We start from the raw sequence: 23,970 nt of genomic DNA, 5'->3' as shown, positions 1-23,970 counted from the left end.
AAAAAATTATAGAACTTTTAAAATTCGCCCTATAAGGAGTCGAGATAAATGGAATTTTAAAAAACCTTAAAAACACATCAAATTTATTTTAAAAAATCATTTATCAACTTTGGCCTTTTACAATAGAAAATTATTTTCCATTCTAAAAAGCAAAAAAAAAATATATATATATATATATTACTTTTAAGAATAATTTCGTCTCACAAGCCTATGGAAAAAGATAACAGGGCAGCATTATACACACTTTTCATTAACAAGCCAAGAGGCTCTACAACATTATTGAATAATAAATCACACAAGGATTTCCTCTAACCATTTAAAGTATTTAATTCTCAATTTGCCAAAGTAGTTGGCTCACAGCCATCATGCGCACAGCCCTTGACATCTCTGTGGTCCCTTGAGATTGTGAAAGAATCATATACCTTCCCATCACGGCTCTTCTTGTACTCAAATAGAAGAGATGAGTGGTTGAACGCTGTCATTTTGACAAATCCATAGTCGTAATCTCTGTAAATACTCCAACTGGGTACCTCATCGGTGAAATTGGATAAGTGGCTCCCTCCCCCTCCAACCACGATATGGATAGTCCCATTCACTGTGCCAGAGTAGTGAGATTTTTCAGGGTTCACACACCGATTCTGCATCAATATAAAACATTGGAAGAGATCAGAATCGACTTGACAAAACTCAGAAGATTATGATACAATTGTTGTAGATAGCAGTTGGAAGTTGGAAGTTGGAAAGCTCTCTAAGAAGGCATGGAATTCAGAATTAATCATACATAGGGAAGGTAATCTAGGGCCTAGTTGGTCGGCTTAAGTTGGTTACCCTGCATGGTATTAGAGCTCTAGTTAACCGTCTAATTTGCCTGTCATGGCGGCTATGAAGCCACAAATGATAGGAAAATTGATTCTTGGTTCTGTGTGATTTGTGGTGTGGGGATAATCCAACTTCTAACCCTTCATAACTCTGGTTTTCAGTTGCTTTCAAAATGAATGAAATGCATTCAGTGAACTTTTTGGCAATACTTAGATCGAAAATGCAAAAAGGGGTCATTTTGAACATTTGTTTCAAAAGTGGTCCTCATTGTAAATTTTAATGGCCATAAGGGCCACTGACCAAACTCTGCAACTTAAACCACAATCTATGTAGACTTTATGACTACTTGCAAGAATAATCATGGTTTGTAGAAGGTGTAGACTGTGTAGTTTTGTTTCTATGGATTTGTACCTGGTAAATAGGGCATGTTCTTTCATAGTTGTGGACATGGCCAAATAATGCAATATCCACCTTGTACTTCTGCCAAAGCTTCTGCAAGCTCTCCCTTCCCCCGGGCTCTGCATATGATCCCTCCAAGGCATACCAAAAGTCAGAGGAGTACCCAAGGACCCGATGACCAGTAAAGATCAACCAAGGCTGTTTCCTCCTGTCCACTGATGCAAGACAATGCTCAAGGAACCTGTACTGTTCGGTTCCCTTCCGCCAATCATTTTCGGTGTCCGCTACACAAAAATGAAACATGCCATAGTCTGCCGAGTACCTGTGAAACCGACATCATCATGTATTTAGAAAAAAATCCAAAGCCAAAAGCTTAGGCTAATGTATCAAAAATGGAGTCAACAGGCTTCAAGTCAAACAAAACAACAGCTGCACAGTGAGCAACTGAAATAAACCCATATTGTTTTTCTTCTGTCCGTCCTAATATTTCAAATTTATTGCAGATGCAGAAGTCAGCTGGAAGCCAATAGGGTTTCCTCTAGTGGAAGTCTTAACCTAAGAACTAAAAGAAATTTTTTTAAGTATTTACCAAAACTTAGATCTGTTCTTCGCAGGAAAATAGAACGTAGTCTCAGCTGGCACACCACATTCCCCACCAGAGTCCGTCCCATCATAATAGGATCCCGAATTTGGCCAATCACGTTCATGATTACCACTGCAGAAGAAATCAAATGAAACGTATTTCAATCAGTAGCATAAAGCAATGCCTCAAATTTAATTCATGTCAAAAGGTAATGAACAAGAACACAAACCTAGCAACCATATATGGCACAGTTGACGCCATCGGCTCCACCTGTGAAGTGAACTGGTCCCATTGCGAGAGGTACCCATTTGAATATGGTAAGTCTCCTATATGGAAAACTATGTCAAAGTTGGGCAAGTCCTTTATGAGTTGGTCTGTCGTGTTGAGTGAACCCGGCTGATAGTTACTATATTCATTTGAACCATCACGCTCTGCCTGAAAGATATTAACAGAAATGAAACTCTCTTTGTCCATGTTCAAGATTCAATTTATCTTACAGGTACTGTTGAATTGCTTCTCATCATATTCTTTTACAGCACAATATAAGATTGAAAGGAAAGGGCATGTATATATACGGAATTGTTCTCATTACTTTTGATTACAGAAGCTTAGCATATCTTTCGATGTATCTTTTGAGGAACTTTAACTATTGGCGTATCCTATAACTAACATGATCATACCCAATCTGATCGGCTATTTTTTGCCAGAAAGCTAAAGAGTTTCCATGATCTAAACAACAATAGAGAAAGAATGTTTGCTTGAGGCAGCTAGGGATAATTGGTATTGTCAATAGACTAATGGCATTTTACCTATTTCTTTAGGCCAATACATCATCGATAGTGTACTGGGTCTCAACACCTCTGGCTTACACTCCTCTTGAGAAATAAGCTTTCAGAGATGTCCTAAAGTATAGATGCTCTAACACTAAACTGCAAATTTGTGCCTAACACTATATGCATATGAAAAGAAATATTCTTCATTTTTGTTCTTTATAAATTTTGTTAGTTGATGATACCTTTCCCAAGTCGCCAAATATTATAACTCGCTGTAAAGAGTCCTGTCCAGGAAATGGGGATGATCTGAATGAATAAGACCTGCTCCAGACATAAGAACCATTGGACAAGAGATGACCCATCCTGTAATTGTACCTGAAAAGCCACTGTAACAAGATTAGAACAGGCATCACTACTATTTCTCAGCATTATTATCACAGGAAAAAGGGAATTGAAGTGTATACCTTGCATTTGGCCATAAATCCTTTAAGAAACTTGTGTGTATGAAACCTGGATCACGCCATCCAACCGTACGTGCCGGTGAACCTGCAGAATAATAAGGCAACTTCATTATGTTTCATGCAGACCTAACCCATTGAGCGTAATGTTATATTTGAAACCAATGCATGCAAAAACCCTTTTTGATCCTCAAAGTGAGTGGAGCTAATCTAAAAGCTCTATTGAGAGCACAGGATTGTAGTAAAATCAGTTTGCAGAGAGTATAAGCAAGCAACCTAACCATCAAAACCCCCTTTTTTTTTATAGGCAAATAGCCTATACATATTAATACCACATAAGCAAATGGTGCAGCAAACGACACAATATATACAAACGGTGCCCAAAAAGCACGCTTGAAGAGGATAACAAAAAACAAGCTCCCTCTTCTTACTTTAAACTAAGCTAATCAACAAAGTCTATCATTGTCAAAGAATAATTATCAATGTACACTCTGACCCAAACCAAAAAGGTACTCAAAAAATAAGCTTTAAGTATTTGTTCTGACTGTGGTATGTAGTTATTCAAATACAAACCTTTCTAGTAGTCGAATGAGATTGAGGAGATAGTGAACTATCCAACCTCTATTAAGGGCAATATAATGAGAAATGTTTGCAAACAATGAAATCGAGCAACAATCTCAAGTAGGAATCTGGGTTGGTGCAACTTTGAAAATTAAATTTCATTATGCAAGAAATTTTGATCTTTCTTTTAATAGTCTACTCCATGCAAAGCAAGGAGTTGCTCAAAATGAAAAGAAATAGTGAGTTCATACCAAAATGAAGTTGTCAATCGAATACTCTTTTTATGTAGCTGGCTGGTAAAAAGGCATATAAAAAGCATAACTTGCAAGTGAATAATCAAATGGAAGTGGGACCATCATCTAGTGTTTTCTTAAAGCATGGTGAATTTAATTATTTAAAAGATTGGCATGATCAGACTGAATTTAACAATAAACAAAAGACTGTAGCAACTATGGTTGGATGAGATTATCATACCACACATGCTGTTCTGGTGAAATGTCGATGTTCCAGCTGGCGAGCGCTTTTGATGTCCTCCCTTTAGACCCCATTCAACAAATGGAACGGCTTCATCTATGTTATAGCCACTTGTCCATGTCACTGCCATCTGTAAGACAACAGAAAATGCAAGAAAATGAGACTAACAATTCTGGGTTTATGTAAGTTTAGATGTCAACAATTCTAGTTATCTAATGAAACAAAATACCATCCAAGTAGCTAAATTTTCCCTGCAAAAGAGATGAATTAGGATAAACTTACTTCATTCCAAGCCTTTCCCAGAGCAAGGCGTGGATAAAGGGGGGCTTTAGGATTTGCAAATGATACAGAGTTCGAAACTGCCACCAGTTTTGGCTGCAACATCAAATATTCAATCATTTGTTCGATGTCTAACTATCCCAAATTCATCAAACTATGTCATAAACTAAAACAATTTAAAAGGAAAAACCATGTAGCACAAGTCAATAGAGTTGAACTCCAGAACTAGGATGTCAATCCTTAATTTCTTAAATGTGTTTCATAAATGTGTTTGAAAAACCAAAATACTACATAAGAAACTTAGGTCCTGGTTGGATCGACCTCTAAAAAGCCAGAAGCATTTTTTTAAGTTCAGTAAGAGCTTCTATTCCTGGCCTTGAAAAATAGTTTAATATGAAAGCTAGGAAAATATTGATTTTTGTAGAAGCTCTATTTTAGTTTATGCAAGAAATTCTTTCATGTTTAATAAAACTCCTACGATACCGATATTTCTTTCAACAAAAGCCAAAAACAGGAAGCTATCATCAATGAATCCTGAGGATGGGGACGATTCAAACACAAGGGGACAATAGAGTAAAGAACCCACTTTTGACAACCCGCCTGAAAATAACACAAAGGAGAAATCTGCCCGCTGATTGATTATTTGGAACTTCAAAGAAGCTTTCCCTGTCTTTGTATAACCTGAGTTGGTGTCTTTCACAAACTTATACTGCAATACAGGCATTGAATGTGATCTTAACACCAAAATTCAAATCAAAATGATGTAACAATTTCTTTCTTACTCACAATCTACACACCTTAATTGGGGCTGAGCATATATATGGAGCCTGGTCTTCTGATTCTGAGCTTTCCGGCAAACAGGTGGATGAGCTGCCATATTTAAACAAGAATGACTTCTACTCCATTCAATAACATATAGAAAGGTTATGCTTCGTTACAGGAAAATAAGTAAAGAATATTAAGGAAAATGATTTTGTAATATAAAAAATATCAAAGAAAATTAAATATAATTAAAATTCTTTAAAAACTAATATATTTTTAAATTTTTTTAATATTTATATTAAAGGGTTAAAATAAGTTAGATGAGTTCGGAATAGCATATAAAAAAATTAATCAACTTTTTTTATTCACTTTTTCTTTCTTTTCTTCCATTTTTCCTATTTCCCTCAAATTTTTGGATCCAAACATAGCCAAAGTAGCAAAGGAAAAAGCTTGAAGATGGGCACGTTACTTGAAGTTTGCAGGAGAAAAAACCCCAATCCAGTCACCAACGGATGGATTATCATGCTCAAGATCAACACTCACCCATTCAGTATCCTCACCCTGTAATCAAAACCCAAATAGCTGAATTGCAATATTCAAAGTAGCAAGATACCCGTTAGAGAAAATGGTTGAATGAAGGAAAAACCAGAGTTACCCAGAAATCAAATACTCACATTGGAGCCGAGGAGGATCGGAGAAGCTCTAATGGAAGTCGAATTACTAAGGCCAAGAGTGATCCTGTGGATGGCAATTTTCGATAGTGGCTGCTCCCCTAAAACAAACCCATCAACCAAACCAGAGAAGAAGAAGTTTAACACAGTCCAAAACAACACAACCCACATTCTCTGCACACCCACCATCTCCAATACCCAAAACCCAGAGCTCTTGCAGATGGGATTTACAAATGGGGAAGATGCTGTATGTATATTCAAAAGATGTCACTGTTGACTTTGGACTTATACGAATATATTTTTCTTTTAGATATCTGGGGGAGAGATTGAAGACGGGCCGCCCCCCCACCCCCCCCACATAACTCTCTCTCCCTCTCTTTCTGGCGACTTTTAGAGGGAGACGGCAACGACCAACTGGTAACTGTTCCATTCAACAATCAACTTCCTCCCAAAGCAAGTATATGAAAAACGATTCTCGAATCTCGGGTATGATTGAATACTCCCAAGTTGTTTTATTTATTTATTTATTTATTCAGTTTCTGTTTTAATATATTTTTAAAAAAAAGTTACAGTAAATTTTTAAAAAAATTTATCAGCAAATAATGACCCGACACATACCAGTAGCTTGGATCTCAGTATTTTCCTTTCATTTAAACATCAAAATAATTTTTAGGATATTTTAGTCAATAAATTGGAACGATTAATAATTGGGTAGACTTCACTTAAAACACGGTTTGTGACAACGCAATAATGTTGTCCATTATTTTCCTCTCAATGAGAGCAGAAGAGGGGATTGATCTGTGGGAACTTTTCATAATGGTTTTTTTATTTTATTTTATTCTAAGTTGAGGTGATAATTATAATTTCAAAATATTATTTATTGAGATTAGGTTTAATAAAATATTTTACTTTTTAAAACCAAATTTAAAGTATTTTCAATTTTTATATTTGGTGCTCTGAAAAATAATTAAAATTGTATAAATATTTTGAAAAATTTTATATTATAAATAAATATATAATACCTTTAACTTTAAATTTTTTCTGTAACATGGTTGAAGATTTGTCTAGCGGAAGTTTCGAGTCCTGCTGTGCCTACAAGTCTGCTTAGAAAAAGAAAAAAGAAAAGCAATATTATAACTAAAAAGATACCAAAGATATTCCAAGGTGCTTCAAACTTTGCTTCCTTGTCCGACTTTTGACTTTGATGACTACAGGAGAATTGAAATGAGTGAAATTATGCCTATAAAACAATAAATCCTTGATGCATACTTATAAAGTACGACATAATAAGACCCAAAATATACATCATAAAGAAATGTCATGTATTATAAGTACAACAGAATAAGACACAAAATAATGAAACCCATTTGTACATTTGACATTTCCTTATTTGTGGCACCTTTTCTATATATGATACCGAAAGGCACCATCTGATACCATAATCAGACCCTTTGTAATATGGGATGATTGTGTTTTTAATACAGAGGGAAGCAATGTCTTTATAATTGGAGTGTTCATTGAACTAAAAAGGTTACGATTCATTGAACTGAAAAAGTTACAGTTTATTGAACTGTAAAAGTTACGATTCATTGAACTTAAAAAGTTACTATTTTCATTGAACTGTAAAAGTTACGATTCATTGAACTTAAAAAGTTACTATTCATTAACATTCATTGAACTGAAAAAGTTACGATTCACGATTCATTGATCGGACGTTGAACCGGTGACATAATAATTTATATATTATTTAAAATTTAAAAATTTATTTAAAAATAAAAAAATTAGTTTCAAATTAGAAATTAAAATTAAAATTATAAGTATTCATCATGAAATAAAAATAAATAAATAATAATGACATGAAGTAAAAAATAATTAAAAAAAATCTAAAAGAAGAGAGGAGGGGGACAAGCAAAAAAAGGTTCCTATAGGGTTGCAGGGAGTGGGGTTTCCAACAATCGGACCACTAGTTTAACCGATCCAATTCCAATCCAACCACTTTCCAGCCCAATTGACCTGACCGGCTGGCAATTGAACTGGCCGATCCAATCCGGTTTTTAAAGCTATGGAGTAAAGTGTTTAAAAATCCATTAAATATATAGTATTGAGCAAAAAGGCCAATACATTTATATAATCAAGCAGCAGGACATGGTAGGAGAGATTGATAGAGGGGTTGATCATTTCATCTACAGTTGAGATAAATGTCATGTAATTGAAACAAGCTTTTATCATAATATATTTCCTGTGCATTTTTACAAAAGCAAGAAGATTTGTAAAAGAACAAGAGTTTAAAAAGAGGAATTATTTTATCAATAATCTCAAAGATACATTTTGGATGTAATCTTATCTCCATAATGGATTAGTTAATCTCGATAATGTTAGATAAAATAAAATAAATAAATAAATAAATAAATATGGGAAAGTCGACTGTGTTTGTGAATGTGAGAACTGAAGAGAGAATTAATCAATTTGGACGAGACATGGAGAAAAAGGCTGTGGAAAAAAGCCCAATTAAGCATAAAAAACACATACCTTGAGCTTCACTTTGTCACTTGGGTGCACTCACTTCAATGATCTTTCTTTCTTTCTTAGAGCAACAGTTTCCTGGGAAAGTGATAGCCCCATCTCCAGAAAAATCTTCCCTGTAGATCTACACATTCATTGGAAAAGACAAGAGATAGAGGTAATGCAGTCAAAGTGAGGAATGTAGTTTTCAAGTTGAAAATCAAAGACTAATAAATCTCATTTTTATGTAGTTAAAAGTCTGCATGTGCACAGATGTGTGTATGGTAATTAGCTATTTGTTGTGTTTGGCTGGTGATTTTTTCTATTTCTTTTTCCTTTTTTTTTTTGGGTATGATCAGGTGGTTTTGGAGCTACAAGATGATGGAAACCTGACAACATCAGATGATCCTCCTGTTGTATTTGGGTCCTTAGATGGGGACTTCATACAAAAGGTTTGGTTAATGCAGATTTATAAATAAAATGCCTACAGCTGATCAGGTGTTTAATTTGGCCTTCAATCCTTTAACCTAATTAGAATGATTATCTGTACCTAAGTGTTTGTGGCACAGTAATTCATTTTTCTAATAGTTCTACATATTGGTACAGTAGGAGTCCAAGGGACTGTTTTACATTGGCAACTGGCTGGTTGCCTAGCAGCCACATGTAATTGCCTTTTATGTGCTGTTTTCCTTATTATTTTTAAAATCCTTTTTTTTTTTTTTAATATTTATAACTTACGTTCTTCAATTTTCCAGTCTGGGCTCTGTTCAGGAAACCTTCTACGATTTGCTGTTAGTGATGGTGGATTGAGTTTTGTGGATGGAAAGCTTGAAAGGGCTGATCTACACTACCTGGGCAAGGTGAATCGAGCACGTGCTTTCGCAGATAGTTATTCCAAGGTTGGTGGAATTTTAGATTCTACTTTGGAAGGTTGGTTCAATTGCCACGTGGTCCCAATTAGTGATAAATCCATAGCAATAAATATGAAATGCCTCAAAAAATGGTTGCAAAAATTCGAGTTGACAGTCAGTTTTCTAACCTTCCCTGAAATGGTGGTTGGTCATAATCCTTCCTATGAAGTAGATCATGATTCTAGCTCTGCTAGATTTCTGAGAAGGTATTATTATCTGCCTGATCTGCTTTGCCTGTGCACATGTGATCTGATAAAAAGATCAAAAAGAAAAAGAGGAAATTGCCTTGAAAATCAGCAATGGCAAATATTCCTCTAAATATGTGGCATTTCAATGGCATCTACACATTAAAATTTTAATGACAACAGAACGAAAAACCATTGACATTTTGAAATTGTAATGATGAAATAACCAGAAATGGCTTCATGTACCTTGTTATGGTCACGTTGAATTGGTAGTTGGCTTATATGTTCCTTTCTCTCCATCAAAATAAAATCTCTTTTGGAGTATCTAAGCCACATTATGTTTGTGTGTCATATTTGAATGCTTATAACCGGTGCTCTCTGGTTTTTTCTAGTCTTTTTGTACTGCCAAGAACCGAGTTAATGTATCTCTGCAATTGTTACCTTCTTAGTTCATACCTATTATTTTTGTATAGTGTTGTGCAAAAAACTTTCTGGATTATGAAACCCTGTTGTTACTTAATACTTTCAGGTCATGTTCCAGCATTCAGTTAGGCATTCTCCTCTGAGCATTGATGATCTGTTAGCATCCATTACCTCGACAAATGATCAAGAAAAGGAAGCCTGTGATGTGGAGATGGCCGGTTGACCATGACTCTTGGTGATTGCGACGGAGGTATTCTTTTCCAATTCCTATAACAAAGAAAACAATATCAGACTTTCTTTTGGTAACAAAAAAAATAGATTATTAATAGAAAAGTTACTGATCAATCAATGTAAACGGTTATAAGCAAGCACCTTAATGCCTCTATTATGCTTAAAAACCGATCTCTCACCCTAGCTTGAAATCTAGGACCTGTTTGGAAACTATTCTTAAATATAGTTTCTAACTCAGAAAACAAATTTGGCAACCTTTTGACAGAAAACAACTTTCTGAGAATTTGTTCTGAGAACTGTTTCTTTTTTAAAACAAAATTTAGCCCTTTGAAAAGTTTTGCATTCTACCTAAGTGCATACTACCCTCATGAAAAACAAGCCAAGAAAACTGTTTCTCATATTAGAAATCTCAAATAGAGTTTATTTTTTAAAAACAATTGAAAACTGTGTTTTGAGAATCATTCTTAAAAATTGTTTTTTGAAAATTATTCTTAAAAACCATTTTTTGATAACTGTTTTAAAAGACATTCCCAAATATGCCATGGGGCATGCTTGGAAACTGTTTTTTAAAACGGTTTTTTGTTCTTTAAAACAGTAAATAATTTTCTAACTTAGAAAACGTGTTTGTAAATTTTGAACAGTTTTTTTGCAAATTTGTTTTAAATGCAAATTGCTTTTAGAAACAAATTTGAAATGTTTTCAAGTGTTTTTTTTTTGCATAGTATTCTAAGAACTGATTGAAATTTTGAGAATATTTTAGGAAATTTTGTATTGTACATGAATGTTTAGCACCTCCTCATAAAATGAACCAAGAAAACTATTTTTCATATTGAAGTTATTAATTATTATTTTTTTCCTTAAAAAAAATTCGGGTTGCCAAACAGGCCCCACATTTCAAACATTAAATATGGTGGTTACCTCTGAAATAGCAAGATCATCAACTCTTCCATTTGTTTCTCTACAAACATAATCACATCAAATCACGACACCTTTTTACAGATTTCATGGGTGTGTATACCTACATTATAATGGTACCAGGACAACACAGCAGCAAACCCCATTAGCCTCCTCTATATCAAAGGTGTTTGATACTCTCTATGCTGCCTGCATAGCTGTGATGCTGCTGGAAATGGCATTGGAGATGGGAGTTGGGAGACTGCAGCTTGTCCTCAGGCAAGGTAAATCGACTAATGGCCATCACTGTTCATTAATTTGGCTGAGCAGTTTCTTCATTAGTATTTGAACGTGGCTTGGCAAGTAATCATTCTATTAGGCCTTGGATTATGAATGTATGCCCATGTTGGGCTATTTATATCTCGGTTTTGTGGAAGATTTATACAACCCCTGATACTATATTTAGTTTTGTAACAATTTTCTAAAAACCCCATATTTTTATATGGTGGATTTATCTTGTAAATGCATGGAACAATTTTCTTATTTTCTCACCAACCAAATGAATTTCAGTGTCAAAAATTATGGAACTTTTAAAATTCGCCCTATAAGGAGCCGAGATAAATGGAATTTTAAAAAACCTTAAAAACACATCAAATTTATTTTAAAAAATCATTTATCAACTTTGGCCTTTTACAATAGAAAATTATTTTCCATTCTAAAAAGCAAATATATATTACTTTTAAAAATAATTTCGTCTCACAAGCCTATGCGGCAGCATTATACACACTTTTCATTAACAAGCCAAGAGGCTCTACAACATTATTGAATAATAAATCACACAAGGATTTCCTCTAACCATTTAAAGTATTTATTTATCAATTTGCCAAAGTAGTTGGCTCACAGCCATCATGCACACAGGCCTTGACATCTAGTCCCTTGAGATTGTGAAAGAATCATATACCTTCCCATCACTGCTCTTCTTGTACTCAAATAGAAGAGATGAGTGGTTGAACGCTGTCATTTTGACAAATCCATAGTCGTAATCTCTGTAAATACTCCAACTGGGTACCTCATCAGCGAACTCGGATAAGTGGCTCCCTCCCCCTCCAACCACGATATGGATAGTCCCATTCACTGTGCCAGAGTAGTGAGATTTTTCAGGGTTCACACACCGATTCTGCATCAATATAAAACATTGGAAGATATCAGAATCGACTTGACCAAACTCAGAAGATTATGATACAATTGTTGTACATAGCAGTTGGAAGTTGGAAAGCTCTCTAAGAAGGCATGGAATTCAGAATTAATCATATATAGGGAAGGTAATCTAGGGCCTAGTTGGTCGGCTTAAGTTGGTTACCCTGCATGGTATTAGAGCTCTAGTTAACCGTCTAATTTGCCTGTCATGGCGGCTATGAAGCCACAAATGATAGGAAAATTGATTCTTGGTTCTGTGTGATTTGTGATGTGGGGATAATCCAACTTCTAACCCTTTATAACTCTGGTTTTCAGTTGCTTTCAGAATGAATGAAATGCATTCAGTGAACTTTTTGGCAATACTTAGATCGAAAATGCATAAAGGGGTCATTTTGAACATTTGTTTCAAAAGTGGTCCTCATTGTAAATTTTAATGGCCATAAGGGCCACTGACCAAACTCTGCAACTTAAACCACAATCTATGTAGACTTTATGACTACTTGCAAGAATAATCATGGTTTGTAGAAGGTGTAGTTTTGTTTCTATGGATTTGTACCTGGTAAATAGGGCATATTCTTTCATAGTTGTGGACATGGCCAAATAATGCAATATCCACCTTGTACTTCTGCCAAAGCTTCTGCAAGCTCTTCCTTCCCCCGGGCTCTGCATATGATCCCTCCAAGGCATACCAAAATTCAGAGGAGTACCCAAGGACCCGATGACCAGTAAAGATCAACCAAGGCTGTTTCCTCCTGTCCACTGATGCAAGACAATGCTCAAGGAACCTGTACTGTTCGGTTCCCTTCCGCCAGTCATTTTCGGTGTCCGCTACACAAAAATGAAACATGCCATAGTCTGCCGAGTACCTGTGAAACCGACATCATCTTGTATTTAGAAAAAAATCCAAAGCCAAAAGCTTAGGCTAATGTATCAAAAATGGAGTCAACAGGCTTCAAGTCAAACAAAACAACAGCTGCACAGTGAGCAACTGAAAGCTCCAACACTGGCTACTAAGTTGTTTGAGCCAGATGACTTTGAAATTTCTTCAATGGCCTGTCCAGTAATAAACCCATATCGTTTTTCTTCTGTCCGTCCTAATATTTCAAATTTATTGCAGATGCAGAATTCAGCTAGAAGCCAGTAGGGTTTCCTCTAATGGAAGTCTTAACCTAAGAACTAAAAGAAATTTTTTTAAGTATTTACCAAAACTTAGATCTGTTCTTCGCAGGAAAATAGAATGTAGTCTCAGCTGGCACACCACATTCCCCACCAGAGTCCGTCCCATCATAATAGGATCCCGAATTTGGCCAATCACGTTCATGATTACCACTGCAGAAGAAATCAAATGGAACGTATTTCAATCAGTAGCATAAGGCAATGCCTCAAATTTAATTCATGTCAAAAGGTAATGAACAAGAACACAAACCTAGCAACCATATATGGTACAGTTGACGCCATTGGCTCCACCTGTGAAGTGAACTGATCCCATTGCGAGAGGTACCCATTTGAATATGTTAAGTCTCCTATATGGAAAACTATGTCAAAGTTGGGCAAGTCCTTTATGAGTTGATCTGTCGTGTTGAGTGAACCCGGCTGATAGTTACTATATTCATTTGAACCATCACGCTCTGCCTGAAAGATATTAACAGAAATGAAACTTTCTTTCTCCATGATCAAGATTCAATTTATCTTACAGGTACTGTTGAATTGCTTCTCATCATATTCTTTTACAGCACAATATAAGATTGAAAGGAAAGGGCATGTATATATACGAAATTTGTTCTCATTACTTTTGATTACAGAAGCTTAGCCTAAATAGCTTTGAAAGAGCAGTTAATATTGATGGTACTAGTGCCATCTTTCGAGGAACTTTAACTATTGGCGTATCCTATAACTAACATGATAATACCCAACCTGATCGGCTATTTTTTGCCAGAAAGCTAAAGAGTTTCCATGATCTAAACAACAATAGAGAAAGAATGTTTGCTTGAGGCAGCTAGGGATAATTGGTATTGTCAATAGACTAATGGCATTTTACCTATTTCTTTAGGCCAATACATCATCGATAATGTACTGGGTCTCAACACCTCTGGCTTACACTCCTCTTGAGAAATAAGCTTTCAGAGATGTCCTAAAGTATAGATGCTCTGACACTAAACTGCAAATTTGTGCCTAACACTACGTGCATATGAAAAGAAATATTCTTCATTTTTGTTCTTTATAAATTTTGTTTGTTGATGATGATACCTTTCCCAAGTCGCCAAATATTATAACTCGCTGTAAAGAGTCCTGTCCAGGAAATGGGGATGATCTGAATGAATAAGACCTGCTCCAGACATAAGAGCCATTGGACAAGAGATGACCCATCCTGTAATTGTACCTGAAAAGCCACTGTCACAAGCTTAGAACAGGCATCACTACTATTTCTCAGCATTATTATCACAGGAAAAAGGGAATTGAAGTGTATACCTTGCATTTGGCCATAAATCCTTTAAGAAACTTGTGTGTATGAAACCTGGATCACGCCATCCAACCGTATGTGCCGGTGAACCTGCAGAATAATAACGCAACTTCATTATGTTTCATGCAGACCTAACCCATTGAGCGTAATGTTATATTTGAAACCAACGCATGCAAAAACCCTTTTTGATCCTCAAAGTGAGTGGAGCTAATCTAAAAGCTCTATTGAGAGCACAGGATTGTAGTAAAATCAGTTTGCAGAGAGTATAAGCAAGCAACCTAACCATCAAAACCCCCTTTTTTTTATAGGCAAATAGCCTATACATATTAATAACACATAAGCAAATGGTGCAGCAAAGGACACAACATATACAAACGGTGCCCAAAAAGCACGCTTGAAGAGGATAACAAAAAACAAGCTCCCTCTTCTTACTTTAAACTAAGCTAATCAACAAAGTCTATCATTGCCAAAGAATAATTATCAATGTACACTCTGACCCAAACCAAGAAGGTACTCAAAAAATAAGCTTTAAGCGTTTGTTCTGACTGTGGTATGTAGTTATTCAAATACAAACCTTTCTAGTAGTCGAATGAGATTGAGGGGATAGTGAACTATCCAACCTCTATTAAGGGCAATATAATGAGAAATGTTTGCAAACAATGAAATCGAGCAACAATCTCAAGTAGGAATTTGGGTTGGTGCAACTTTGAAAATTAAATTTCATTATGCAAGAAATTTTGATCTCTCTTTTAATAGTCTACTTCATGCAAAGCAAGGAGTTGCTCAAAATGAAAAGAAATAGTGAGTTCATACCAAAATGAAGTTGTCAATCGAATACTCTTTTTATGTAGCTGGCTGGTAAAAAGGCGATATAAAAAGCATAACTTGCAAGTGAATAATCAAATGGAAGTGGGACCATCATCTAGTGTTTTCTTAAAGCATGGTGAATTTAATTATTTAAAAGATTGGCATGATCAGACTGAATTTAACAATAAACAAAAGACTGTAGCAACTATGGTTGGATGAGATTATCATACCACACATGCTGTTCTGGTGAAATGTCAATGTTCCAGCTGGCGAGCGCTTATGATGTCCTCCCTTTAGACCCCATTCAACAAATGGAACGGCTTCATCTATGTTATAGCCACTTGTCCATGTCACTGCCATCTGTAAGACAACAGAAAATGCAAGAAAATGAGACTAACAATTCTGGGTATATGTAAGTTTAGATGTCAACAATTCTAGTTTTCTAATGAAACAAAATACCATCCAAGTAGCAAAATTTTCCCTGCAAAAGAGATGAATTAGGATAAACTTACTTCATTCCAAGCCTTTCCCAGAGCAAGGCGTGGATAAAGGGGGGCTTTAGGATTTGCAAATGATACAGAGTTCGAAACTGCCACCAGTTTTGGCTGCAACATCAAATATTCAATCATTTGTTTGATGTCTAACCATCCCAAATTCATCAAACTATGTCATAGACTAAAACAATTTAAAAAGAAAAACCATGTAGCACAAGTCAATAGAGTTGAACTCCAGAACTAGGATGTCAATCCTTAATTTCTTAAATGTGTTTCATAAATGTGTTTGAAAAACCAAAATACTACATAAGAAACTTAGGTCCTGGTTGGATCGACCTCTAAAAATCCAGAAGCATTTTTTTAAGTTCAGTAAGAGCTTCTATTCCTGGCCTTGAAAACTAGTTTAATATGAAAGCTAGGAAAATATTGATTCTTGTAGAAACACTATTTTAGTTTATGAAAGAAATTCTTTCATGTTTAATAAAACTCCTACGATACGATATTTCTTTCAACAAAAGCCAAAAACAGGAAGCTATCATCAATGAATCCTGAGGATGGGGATGATTCAAACACAAGGGGACAATAGAGTAAAGAACCCACTTTTGACAACCCGCCTGAAAATAACACAAAGGAGAAATCTGCCCGCTGATTGATTATTTGGAACTTCAAAGAAGCTTTCCCTGTCTTTGTATAACCTGAGTCGGTGTCTTTCACAAACTTATACTGCAATACAGGCATTGAATATGATCTTAGTACCAAAATTCAAATCAAAATGATGCAACAATTTCTTTCTTACTCCCAATCTACACACCTTAATTGGGGCTGAGCATATATATGGAGCCTGGTCTTTTGATTCTGAGCTTTCCGGCGAACAGGTGGATGAGCTGCCATATTCAAACAAGAATGACTTTACTCCATTCAATCACATATATAAAGGTTATGCTTCGTTACAGGAAAATAAGTAAAGAATATTAAGGAAAATGATTTTCTAAAATATCAAAGAAAATTAAATATAATTAAAATTCTTTAAAAATTAATATATTTTTAAATTTTTTTAATATTTATATTAAAGGATTAAAATAAATTAGATGAGTTCGGAATAGCATATAAAAAAATTAATCAACTTTTTTTTATTCACTTTTTCTTTCTTTTCTTCCATTTTTCCTATTTCCCTCAAATTTTTGGATCCAAACATAGCCAAGTAGCAAAGGAAAAAGCTTGAAGATGGGCACGTTACTTGAAGTTTGCAGGAGAAAAAACCCCAATCCAGTCACCAACGGATGGATTATCATGCTCAAGATCAACACTCACCCATTCAGTATCCTCACCCTGTAATCAAAATCCAAGTAGCTGAATTCCAATATTCAAAGTAGCAAGATACCCGTTTGTGAAAATGGTTGAATGAAGGAAAAACCGGAGTTACCCAGAAATCAAATACTCACATTGGAGCCGAGGAGGATCGGAGAAGCTCTAATGGAAGTCGAATTACTAAGGCCAAGAGTGATCCTGTGGATAGCAATTTTCGATAGTGGCTGCTCCCCTAAAACAAACCCATCAACCAAACCAGAGAAGAAGAAGTTTAACACAGTCCAAAACACCACACCCCACATTCTCTGCACACCCACCATCTCCAATTCCCAAAACCCAGAGTTCTTGCAGATGGGATTTACAAATGGGGAAGATGCTGTATGTATATTCAAAAGATGTCACTGTTGACTTTGGACTCATACGAATATATTTTTCTTTTAGATATTTCGGGGAGAGATTGAAGACGGGCGCGCGCCCCCGCGCCCCCCGCCCCGCGCCCCCCGCCCCGCCCCCCCCCCCCCCCCCCCCCCCCCCCCCATAACTCTCTCTCCCTCTCTTTCTGGCGACTTTTAGAGGGAGACGGCAACGACTAACTGGCAACTGTTCCATTCAACAAGCAACTTTCTCCCAAAGTAAGTATATGAAAAACGATTCTCGTATCTCGGGTATGATTGAATACTCCCAAGTTGTTTTATTTATTTATTTATTTATATATTTTTTTAAAAATTTACAGTAATTTTTTAAAATAATACTTATTTTTTTATATTTTGATTTCATCTCATCCGTTTTTATCAGCAAATAATGACCCGACACATACCAATAGCTTGGATCTCAGTATTTTCCTTTCATTTAAACATCAAAATAATTTTTTTAGGATATTTTAATTGAATTATTATGTATTTAAAAATATAAAAATATTTTTATTTGTAATAAATATAAAATATTAAAATAATTAGGGAGAGAAAAAGTCAATAAATTGGAATGATTAATAATTAGGTAGATTTCACTTAAAGACACGGTTTCTCACAACGCAATAATGTTGTCCATTATTTTCCTCTCAATGAGAGCAGAAGAGGGGATTGATCTGTGGGAACTAATGGTTTTTTTTTTATTATTCTAAGTTGAGGTGATAATTATAATTTCAAAATGTTATTTATTAAGATTAGGTTTAATAAAATATTTTACTTTCTAAAACCAAATTTAAAGTATTTTCAATTTTTATATTTGGTGCTCTGAAAAATAATTAAAATTGTATAAATATTTTAAAAAAATTTATATTATAAACAAATATATAATACAGTTAAATTTAAATAAGTGAAATGGGTTTATATTAACTTTAAATTAAAAAAAAAAAAAAAATTCATAACCTTCCGAACAGGCTTCCGTCAATCCTAGTAGAAACCAATAATGAAATTAGACTCTTTTTTTTGTGGGGGGGGGGGGGTGTGGGGGGTTTCCTAGTCAACATTCATTTTTCTGTAACATGGTTGAAGATTTGTCTAGCGGAAGTTTCGAGTCCTGCTGTGCCTACAAGTCTGCTTAGAAAAAGAAAAAAGAAAAGCAATATTATAACTAAAAAGATACCGAAGATATTCCAAGGTGCTTCAAACTTTGCTTCCTTGTCCGACTTTTGACTTTGAGTAAACAGACTTTTATACATATTTTAATACTTTTCTTGCTTGACAACTCCGTTGACTCAAAATAAACTAAGGTGTGATGAATTTTCAAACTAAAAATGACTACAGGAGAATTGAAATGAGTGAAATCATGACTAAAAAGAGGAATTATTTTATCAATAATCTCAAAGATACGTTTTGGATGTAGTCTTATCTCCATAATGGATTAGTTAATCTCGATCATGTTAGATAAGAATAATAATAATATTATTAATTATGGGAAAGTCGACTGTGTTTGTGAATGTGAGAACCGAGGAGAGAATTAATCAGTTTGGACGAGACATGGAGAAAAAGGATGAGGAAAAAAGCCCAATTAAGCATAAAAAAACACATACCGTGGGCTTCACTTTGTCACCAGGGTGCACTCGCTTCAATGATCTTTCTTTCTTTCTTAGAGCAACAGTTTCCTGGGAAAGTGATAGCCCCATTTCCAGCAAAATCTTCCCTGTGGATCTACACAATCATGACTCTCAAACTAGGGCTTCTGAAAGCCTTTCTGTTGGCATTCTACTTTGATGGGTTTCCCCTTAATATTTGGACATGCTAATCAAATTATCAGGTAATGATTCCCAAAACACTTTGTATATAAACACAAACAAACAACAGTTATCTTCCAATCCTCAGCTATCACGTCAGCTAATTACAAAAGATGTTCATCACCAAAAAGTGATTAGCATTGTCTGTGCCAGTTTGCATATCTAATGTCTGGGAAAGGTTTGCTGAACCGAGACTTTGTTAAATTGTATCTGTTCATTGCTTTGGGAAGAGGGTTGAAAGCTGCTTCTCCAATTCTACTAAACTGAAAGTGCATTTAAATGACATGTGAGCAAACACAATAATAAGCAATACAATTCCACAAAATGAAAGTAACAAAAAAGATGATGATTAACAACTTACATCTCAAATTTTCGCAAAGCTTCATTTCGCTTTGCCAAGTAAGCATCATTATCTTTGGGTAGATTGCTCGGAGAATTCCCTGCATAACAGATATGGGAAGATAGACTCAGAATGCATATATTGGAAGGAAAAAAGGATTCACCTTAAGGTTGTAGGCATGCTCGCAAAACAATTTGAACAGGTAAGAGCAGAAGATTTCTTTAATGGTTGAAAATAGGGAAGATTGGAAGCAGCAACAACAGCAATGGAGTTTCTTAATCCATAAAAGTCCCCAGTAAACAATAGGAGGTATATATGGAATAAAATTTGGATTTCAAATACAAGGTTACAACCTAAGAACTAAAAGATATATATGTGTGTGTGTGTGTGTGTGTGTGTGTGTGTGTGTGTGTAACTCCCATAAAGACCCCTGGTCCATTCCCTGAGGGTACTACCATTAAGCTACAGCTTGAGGGGCAAGAACTAAAAGATTATATTAAATGACAAGTGAGCAAGATGCTGTAGTGCTCCATTTGGCTAATAAAATTATAACCTAAGCCCCTACCCACAATGACTCCCCGGACATGTAGCCTTGTCTACTAAGGTGTGCACCTCATCTTTTATTTCATCTGTTATTTATTTATTTATTTATTGTGTTTTGAGCTCATGGCAAAACAACATGATTTTAACTTTAATTTTTTTTCAATTCAGCATATTTGGTGAAGCATATAACAAATGTTTGCATGACCAATGTCAAAATATTTTATGAAATTGCAGATTGCACCCTCAGTTGTGCTTCATTTCAATTGGGTGCACTCCTTGAGTTGTTCGTTGTGCATAGGCTCCATGAAATCTCTGTTCCTTAAGCGTGCTTTGTCTCTTTCAGAACTATTCCTAACTATGAAGGAAACAATCAGGACTGCTCATAACCAAGAGGTGAGCAAGAAAATGCCATCAACTTTTCAAATCAAAACAAGAGAGAGAGAGAGCACAAAAGGCCAGCGAAAACAAAAAATTTTAAGCTCTAATTGTTGCTAAAATTGTGGAGACAAATTATTCCATTCCATTTATCAAGCATATGTAATGAATTCATTTTGTTGCTTTTATAAGATCAAGCCTTAACAGAAGTGTTTTACTGTCATTTTTGGTTATGCCTTCATCTTCTACACTACCACTATTGTGTGGGATAGGTTTGTTCTCCAAATATTGTTGATTGAAGAATGAAATAGATCCATTTCTCTTTAAGGTAAAAACAAGTCCTTGACAAAAATAAATAAAATAGCATTAAGAGCAAGGCATACATGGAAGCGCAGTTGGTGGCTTTGTCACCACAGTTTTTTGAACCTTCAAAGGTGTTGCTTTGCTGGCTTGATCCAAACCCTGTTCAAGTAAAGCAATAACATTTAGGAAAGGTAGATTTCCAATATTCAAATGAAATATGTAACAAAGTACACCATTCATATTTAATAGCAGACCTTAATCTAAAAGGAAGACTAAACATGAATATTTAATACATTCCAAGCTTAAAAATGGACAACCCTTTTAGGCAATAAAATAGTTAAGGAACTACTAAAAGCTTTGATATGTAGAACTCGCCTCCCTATTGAATATCAATGTTTTAGATGCTTGTTGACATAACACTTAGGCCAGCATCTCAGATCCAGTTTATATGCTTACAAATAAGTCATTGTTACTTTCACTAAAAAGAAACATTCATTACAAGAGTGCAATCAAATTACAAATGGGTGGCTCCAATAACAAATGCAAAATTTATTGTGAATTGTTGTTGTCATTTCGTGTGCTTGCATGCAGGTGGGGGTTAAGTTTTTTACCTACTCACATGAGAAGTAGCAACAATACTATGAAATGACCATGTAAACCCTTTTTGTTAGGATGGTAATGACCATAGTAGTTAAAAACTTACAATACAACGATACAATACATTTTTTTATTGAAATTGATATGTATCGCAATCCATATCTTATCTTAAAGTGTATCTTATGATACATATACGATACACGATATGATACATGATATAATGATACAAACGACACATACATCTTTAACTATTTTCCATAATTTTTAAGAAAAATCAAAATTTTTTTTTTTGTTAAAAAAAATTATCACATTAATTGCTTAAATGTACTAAAAGAGTAAAAATTGATCATAAAAAAGAGAAATAGGTAAAATAATCTTACATGAAAAGCTACATTCTTGTTATTGAATATTATATTAAAAGTTAAGTAAGTTTATTTTTACAATGAAGATTGAAGAATTTTCATTTGAATAGTTTGAATGTGACATTAGAAATGATGGTGAATAATGAATAAATTTTTTTACCTAATATACTAGCTTTTTTTTATTTCTTTTTCGATGGGGAAGGAATGATAACGAACATGAAAAGCTGGAACTTTGAGGATGCTATATATATAAATTAACAACATACATAAGTGCATATGCCTAGTTAGAATTTGGAACTCAAAATCATAGTTAAAAATTCAAGAAGTTTATTTTTGTGGATTATGTGATGAATCTATACATTAAAGTCATATTTTGCTAATTTGAACTTTTCAAAAGTCTAATATTAAATGTTGTCATATGATATGATATAGTTTAACTCTTTAAATCCTACTATCTTTCATAAAACTGTTTATATAACATTCTATACTTCATACTTTCTATATACATGCATACATACGCATTTTTTTTTTTAATTCTTTTTTCACTGTATGAAACAACTTACAATACACAATACAGAAAAATAGAAAAACAATACACAATATGTTTTATGGGTTAACAACTATGGTCATGACAACTGCTTGGTAAGAAATAAGCTAAAAAGATGCAGACAACAACCAAAAAAAAAAAACCTAATAAATGATCAACAAATCCCAATAAACGATTCTCCGCATTAGCAAATCTTACCTACTTTATTAAATACAAATCAATTTGTAACATTGAAATCAAAACAACCTAGCCCAAAAAGGGATCTCCACATTAACAATCCTCAATTTCTACTAAATTATGGACAAGGAACACATAATTATTAGAACTTGAAATGACAATTCTTCGATATTAAAGCTATCATATTAGCATTACATTTGCAACAAATTTTCAAGGATATACTGATGGCTAAGATGAGAAGTAACTGGTACCTTCTTTTTCTCCCTCCTCTTGAGTATCTTCAAATGACATTTTTTAATGTAGTGCATCAAATGGTAACGAGAATGCCTCGAGCACAACTGTTCTCTGACTGTGGGATTCTCAGTTAGCCAGTCAGAAATATCTTTGGACTTAACCACCTCATCTTTGTCCAATAACTCTAACCATGCATAAACCGGAATCCATTGATCAGTACGTTGAAATCGGGCAGGATTATCGCCTGGATTAGTATCTTTTTCCTGCCACAGTAAATATCACTACATGATACTATGATCTTTTTCAGGAAAATCTACCATTAACAATGCTATTATTTAAGTTGTAATCCAAAGGAATTGGGATGAGATTCAGAGAAATCCCATACAGGCTCAATTTGAAGGGAATTTCAATCTTAACAATCAAAATTTACATTCTTGTTTTACCCTCGTTTTCTTGGCTAAGATTACGGGAATAAAAACTTCCTTCCTTTCCACTGGTTAAATTCCTCATTCTCGAGGATTTGGCTCCAAATGGAGTGGTAAGCTGCATTTAATGAGTTCAATTCCACGTCCGATCGCAAAACGGATGCCTATATTAACCCCCACAATAAAAGCGAGATCTTTTGGAATCCAAAGGTATAAACTTCACAACTTCAAACACAAACTAAGCAAAGTAGAAGGCAATTTATGAAGGGAGATTGAAACAAAGGGGAAACCTGAGTTGGCATAGAGTTCTGAGTAAGGATTTCATAGAGCTGTGATGGAGGCATTGATCTGATTTCGTGGGGTAAAGAGGCGTTGTTGGAGTGAACCCAAGATTCGAACTCCGCCATGGTTAGGGTTTTGACCTCCTCAGGAATGGTGGCGAGCCAAGCTCGAGCCACTGCTTCCGAGTCTTTGTGATTAGGGTTTTGATTTTGCGAGGGAGACATGGAATCTGACATTGTCGCAACGGATGTCACTCGGGAAATTTTCGGCCCCCCGCTGATTTGATTTCTAGAGACATATCGATATGGGAAACGGCGTCGTTTTAGTGAACGGTGAGTCGATTAGATGAGAAACGGTCGATATCATAACAGTGTGTTTTGG

At 34.9% G+C, this 23,970-nt stretch overlaps 3 protein-coding genes and 1 pseudogene across 3 annotated transcripts; 1 reads left to right on the top strand and 3 right to left on the bottom strand.

Annotated features, from left to right (window-relative positions):
- Positions 1 to 211: 211 nt before the first annotated feature.
- On the bottom strand, positions 212 to 6,149 carry LOC100252448 (probable inactive purple acid phosphatase 27). The gene is made up of 12 exons (XM_003634168.4): positions 5,783 to 6,149; positions 5,578 to 5,669; positions 5,144 to 5,216; positions 4,933 to 5,055; positions 4,350 to 4,442; positions 4,068 to 4,197; positions 3,039 to 3,120; positions 2,817 to 2,949; positions 2,031 to 2,236; positions 1,808 to 1,933; positions 1,231 to 1,540; positions 212 to 638 (listed from the first exon to the last, which is right to left on the bottom strand). The coding sequence occupies exons 1-12, from the start codon at positions 5,966 to 5,968 to the stop codon at positions 333 to 335; spliced, it is 1,860 nt and encodes a 619-aa protein (XP_003634216.1). The 5' UTR covers positions 5,969 to 6,149; the 3' UTR covers positions 212 to 332.
- Positions 6,150 to 8,489: 2,340 nt separating this feature from the next.
- LOC104882365 (uncharacterized) lies at positions 8,490 to 11,468 on the top strand. Its single transcript, XM_010665440.3, has 4 exons — positions 8,490 to 8,733; positions 9,037 to 9,180; positions 9,907 to 10,050; positions 11,031 to 11,468. Exons 1-3 carry the CDS (start codon positions 8,545 to 8,547, stop codon positions 10,021 to 10,023), a joined length of 450 nt encoding a protein of 149 aa, XP_010663742.1. The 5' UTR covers positions 8,490 to 8,544; the 3' UTR covers positions 10,024 to 10,050; positions 11,031 to 11,468.
- Positions 11,469 to 11,631: 163 nt separating this feature from the next.
- LOC109121437 (probable inactive purple acid phosphatase 27) lies at positions 11,632 to 17,719 on the bottom strand (annotated as a pseudogene).
- Positions 17,720 to 19,420: 1,701 nt separating this feature from the next.
- On the bottom strand, positions 19,421 to 23,930 carry LOC100247333 (uncharacterized). Its single transcript, XM_002283738.5, has 5 exons — positions 23,598 to 23,930; positions 22,900 to 23,145; positions 21,046 to 21,124; positions 19,766 to 19,844; positions 19,421 to 19,667 (listed from the first exon to the last, which is right to left on the bottom strand). The coding sequence occupies exons 1-5, from the start codon at positions 23,823 to 23,825 to the stop codon at positions 19,619 to 19,621; spliced, it is 681 nt and encodes a 226-aa protein (XP_002283774.1). The 5' UTR covers positions 23,826 to 23,930; the 3' UTR covers positions 19,421 to 19,618.
- Between the last annotated feature and the right edge of the window lie 40 nt (positions 23,931 to 23,970).

The sequence above is a fragment of the Vitis vinifera genome, chromosome 17 (genome assembly GCF_030704535.1).
Source record: "Vitis vinifera cultivar Pinot Noir 40024 chromosome 17, ASM3070453v1".
In the NCBI taxonomy this organism is placed as follows: domain Eukaryota; kingdom Viridiplantae; phylum Streptophyta; class Magnoliopsida; order Vitales; family Vitaceae; genus Vitis; species Vitis vinifera.
The sequence above is the reverse complement of the archived record's forward strand: the minus strand, read 5'-3'. Positions and strand labels throughout refer to the sequence as shown.

Bases quoted from the DNA above. Each gene is read 5' to 3' on its own strand.
- LOC100252448 (XM_003634168.4), bottom strand. From the start codon at position 5,968: ATGGTGGGTGTGCAGAGAATGTGGGTTGTGTTGTTTTGGACTGTGTTA. The intron at 2,950-3,038 runs GTATACACTTCA...GTGGCTTTTCAG, and splicing joins GATTTATGGCCAAATGCAAG to GTACAATTACAGGATGGGTC. The intron at 639-1,230 runs GTACAAATCCAT...ATATTGATGCAG, and splicing joins GAACATGCCCTATTTACCAG to AATCGGTGTGTGAACCCTGA.
- LOC104882365 (XM_010665440.3), top strand. From the start codon at position 8,545: ATGTGCACAGATGTGTGTATGGTAATTAGCTATTTGTTGTGTTTGGCT. The intron at 8,734-9,036 runs GTTTGGTTAATG...TCAATTTTCCAG, and splicing joins ATGGGGACTTCATACAAAAG to TCTGGGCTCTGTTCAGGAAA. The intron at 9,181-9,906 runs GTTGGTGGAATT...TAATACTTTCAG, and splicing joins TCGCAGATAGTTATTCCAAG to GTCATGTTCCAGCATTCAGT.
- LOC100247333 (XM_002283738.5), bottom strand. From the start codon at position 23,825: ATGTCAGATTCCATGTCTCCCTCGCAAAATCAAAACCCTAATCACAAA. The intron at 23,146-23,597 runs GTTTCCCCTTTG...TTACTGTGGCAG, and splicing joins AGAACTCTATGCCAACTCAG to GAAAAAGATACTAATCCAGG. The intron at 21,125-22,899 runs GTACCAGTTACT...TTACTTGAACAG, and splicing joins AGAGGAGGGAGAAAAAGAAG to GGTTTGGATCAAGCCAGCAA.